Source organism: Rhinopithecus roxellana, chromosome 10 (genome assembly GCF_007565055.1).
Source record: "Rhinopithecus roxellana isolate Shanxi Qingling chromosome 10, ASM756505v1, whole genome shotgun sequence".
Taxonomy (NCBI): Eukaryota; Metazoa; Chordata; class Mammalia; order Primates; family Cercopithecidae; genus Rhinopithecus; species Rhinopithecus roxellana.
The window spans coordinates 82336827-82340943 of record NC_044558.1 but is presented as its reverse complement, the minus strand read 5'-3'; the positions used below and the strand labels follow the sequence as shown (position 1 = coordinate 82340943).

Here is a 4117-nt window from a genome sequence, read left to right as displayed (position 1 = left end):
TGTCCTTGAACATTCTTTCTTTTTTCTTTTTTTTTTTGAGATGGAGTCTCGCTCTGTTGCCCAGGCTGGAGTGCAGTGGCGCCATCTCAGCTCACTGCAAGCTCCGCCTCCCAGGATCACGCCATCCTCCTGCCTCAGCCTCCCGAGTAGCTGGGACTACAGGCTCCCACCACCACGCCCAGCTAATTTCTTTTTTTCTGTATTTTTAGTAGAGATGGGGTTTCACCATGTTAGCCAGGATGGTCTCGTTCTCCTGACCTTGTGACCCGCCCGCCTTGGCCTCCCAAAGTGCTGGGACTATAGGCGTGAGCCACTGCACCTAGCCTCTTTTTTTTTTATTTTTAAGACAGAGTCTTGCTCTGTTGCCCAGGTTGGAGTGCAGTGGTGCAATCTTGGCTCATTGCAACCTCTGCCTCCCAGGTTCCAGCAATTCTCCTGCCTCAGCCTCCTGAGTAGCTGGAACTACGGGTGCACACCACCACACCTGGCTAATTTTTGTATTTTTAGTAGAGACCAGGTTTCACCATGTTAGCCAGGCTCGTCTCCAACTCCTGGTCTCAGGTGATCCACCCGCCTCAGCCTCCCAAGGTGCTGGGATTACAGGCATGAGTTACCGCGCCCAGCCTCCCTGAATATTCTTGATAGGTTAAAAAATAATAGTAATAATAATTCAAATCAGTAACTATGACACTATTTGGATAAACTGGTAAACGTATGCAAATAAGGTTATTCTGATTTGTTACATTTTCTAAAATCCCATTCTTACCTATCAGTATTTAAGTTCAGTCCAAGAGAATGAAGAGAATTTTTATCAGATTCTACAGAAGATGAAGTTTTGTGTAAGGTTTTCACCAAGTCAAACTCTTCCATAGTGTAAAGAAATTGTTATATTCTCTTATTTGAAAATAAAGGTTCTTGGACTGTTTGAAGAAAGTGAATCCGTGTCATCTTCAGAGGCTTCATCGTCTACTGGCATTTTCAGTGGCTAACATTCAGAACTGTGAAATATCCTAAACTTCCAAGAGAGTCTGAAAATGAATGGGGGAAAAGAAACTACTATAAAAAGCCACTAAACCTAGCAACTGTTTTTACATAACTTTGGAAACCTTAACTTCTTTCATGCAGATCTCCATTAAGCATAGCAACAGTATTCATAATAATCAAAATGTAGAAACCACCCAAATGTCCATCAGTGGCTAAATGGATAAATGAATGAAGCATATCCATAGAACAGGATAGGATTCAGCCATAAAAAGACATATGCTACAACACAGAAGAACACTGAAGATACTATGCTAAGTAAAAAAAGCCAGTCACAAAAGACCACAGACTATATGATTTCATTGATATGAAATATCTTGCGGCCGGGCGCGGTGGCTCAAGCCTGTAATCCCAGCACTTTGGGAGGCCGAGACGGGCGGATCATGAGGTCAGGAGATCGAGACCATCCTGGCTAACACGGTGAAACCCCGTCTCTACTAAAAAATACAAAAAAACTAGCCGGGCGACGAGGCGGGCGCCTGTAGTCCCAGCTACTGGGGAGGCTGAGACAGGAGAATGGCGTGAACCCGGGAGGCGGAGCTTGCAGTGAGCTGAGAGCCAGCCACTGCACTCCAGCCTGGGCGGCAGAGCAAGACTCCGTCTCAAAAAAAAAAAAAAAAAAAAGAAATATCTTGCACTGGCAAATTCATAGACAAATGGCTGCCAGGAGCTAGAGTAAGGAGAGAATCTGAGTGAGTGCAGTTGGTATGGAGTTTCTTTTGGGGTGATAAAAAAAATTCTGGAATTAGTGATGATGGCTGGACAACCTTGTGAACTAAAAACCACTGAATTGTACACTTTTAAAAGGCTGAATTTTATGGTATATGAATTATGTATCTCAAAAATCTACATCAAGGATTATTTGCAAAAGTAGCATCACCTTTTTCAGGCAGTATTTCAGATTTTTGTATGTTTAATAATCAATGTTCTTTTTTTTAGAGACAGCATCTTGCTACATTGCCCAGGCTGGTCAACAACTCCTGGCCTCAAGTGCTCAGCCTTCCGAGCAGGGGGGATTACAGTGCAAACCATTTTGCCAGGCTGTACAATGAAGGTTCTAGATACAATTCTATTATGTAACAATTGGAATACTTGCATGCCTTGTTCATTTGTTTAATAAATTCTACCAAGTACATATGTTTGTTGACTTATACAGAGACTAGAAGAACTGAACAACTTAATATTTAATTTGTTTTAAAAAGCCAATTAAACTGTTAACAACCATAGCTTCCCCATTGTCTGGAAGTACATTTTGAACTATATATATGGTCTTTTGTCTCTGTGCAGCTATTCTTAGAAAATAAACCAACTGGACACACTGGAGCCTGCCTGCTGCTACTGGGAGCATGTCCCAGCTACTCTGGAGGCTGAGGTGGGAGGATCACTTGAGCCCAGGAGTTCAAGGCTGCAGTGAGCTATGATCCTGCCACTGCACTCCAGCTTGGGCAACAGAGCGAGACCCCATCTCCTAAAAAATAAAAATAAAAATACTAAATAAAAAAATTATTTGCCAGGCCAACTAAAATTTCACTGAAGCTGGGTATATACGATGGCAAATTGGCTGTAACAGGTCAAACAAGATGCCTCCTTCCTGGGGAATTCATGCATTTATAAAAGAGCAAGGGAGCAAGAAGAAAAAGGAGAAATAAAGGAAAAAAAAAACTTCAGCTGCTTACAAACAGAAAAGCTTAGAGAGTGCAACAGGAATACTGTCTAGTATTCCGCTTCCGCTAGATTCCCACTTTTAGGTCCTGCTTCTATAAAGCATTACACAAAAACAGGGACCATTTCCTTCAGGGACAGGAGTGAATGCAAAGGGTAACCGGACCTAACTAAATGGACTTTTCCCCAGTGGCTCAGCCCATCACCCACGACAAATGGGGCACTGAAACAGTCAAGGACTGCCCCTTCCAACTGGCAACAGAAATACCTGGATTCCAATCACCGTGCTGTTATGCCAGGAAAACACAAGCTCTCCAGGGAGATGGACCTGCAACCCCATCTATTATTTCCCCTGCTGAGGTAATCCGGATCCGGATGCAGATCCAGATGGAAAACCACTACAAATTCAAGGATGCTTCTCCACTGGAGTGGGGGTGCTGGGGGGAGGGCAGGGAAGTAAGAGGGAAAAATCCTTAAACACCCACATATACAATGCAAAAAAAATTTTTTATTTTGATACAGAATGAATATAAGAGCAGAGCTTTTCTATTTCTCAGCAACAAGATATGACGCTTTTGGTGTCCCCACCCCCTAGCAAAAAAAGGGAGCTGGGCAAAAGGAACGATTGGCGGTTATGAAACATGAAAGTTAACTGGGCGCTCCGCCTTGCCGGGAGGCTTGGGGGAGAGGAAGAGATTTCAGATAGGGATGAAACCAGATCCTGACATTCTGGGGCTCACAGCCAGCCCGCAATGGCCGGTGGCCGCCATGGGGTCAAAGTGGGAAGGAGAGGGAGAATCCATGCAGTCGCCTAAGCTACGGAAAGCAAGGGGGACGGAGAAAAGCCACCGCTCCTGCAACTACAACCGCGATCCCAAAAGGAAGCCGGGACACCTTGGCAAAAAGTGGGGGGAAAAAAATAAATAAATAAATAAAACCACAAACCCCCCGCCCCTCGGGAAGGGCGCTCCGCTATTGGGCCGCGCGAGTGTCACTCAAGGGCGCCGAGTCTAGAAAAGGCGCACCGCGGCAGGGCAAAGCTCCCACACCGCGAAGGGCTCCGGTTGGGTCAAGTTCATCGGCCGCCGTCTCCTCACACCCCAGCCCATCACCACACTCAGGGGGCCGCTAAGACGGTGTCTCCTAAGTCTCGTCCCCTGTCCCCAGCGGCCTACAGCTCCCTGCAGACTGGCGGCCGCTTACCTGGCCGCCGCTCCCACTGCCGATGTCAGGGTCAGGAGAGCGGCCTCTCGCGACCGTTACTCGAGCGAGCGCGCGCGCGCGCCCGGCGTCTCGCCGGTGATTGGCTGCCCGGAAGGAGGCGGAGACAGCCAAAGGTGGTGCGCGCATCCACCTCGCCCTTCCCCCTCGCGCAGCTCCAACCAAAGAGAGATGTCCAACCCCGGGGGTGTGA

The 4117-nt window shown here is 46.8% G+C and overlaps 1 protein-coding gene across 6 annotated transcripts in view; it reads right to left on the bottom strand.

The window, feature by feature from the left end:
- MPHOSPH9 (M-phase phosphoprotein 9) overlaps window positions 1-4072 on the bottom strand; it is an 85181-nt gene extending 81109 nt beyond the window's left edge. For 3 of the 6 annotated variants that reach the window (XM_030939051.1, XM_030939052.1, XM_030939055.1), the window contains exons 1-2: window positions 3907-4071; window positions 767-1028 (exon numbers count right to left, since the gene is read on the bottom strand). In XM_030939051.1, coding sequence (XP_030794911.1) covers window positions 767-870 — 104 coding nt within the window. In that variant the 5' untranslated portion in view covers window positions 871-1028; window positions 3907-4071. Of the gene's footprint in view, window positions 1-766; window positions 1029-2971; window positions 3212-3906 lie in introns of those variants that run through there. The other 3 variants (XM_030939054.1, XM_030939053.1, XM_010368379.2) reach the window with 3 other exon arrangements.
- Window positions 4073-4117: the final 45 nt, after the last annotated feature.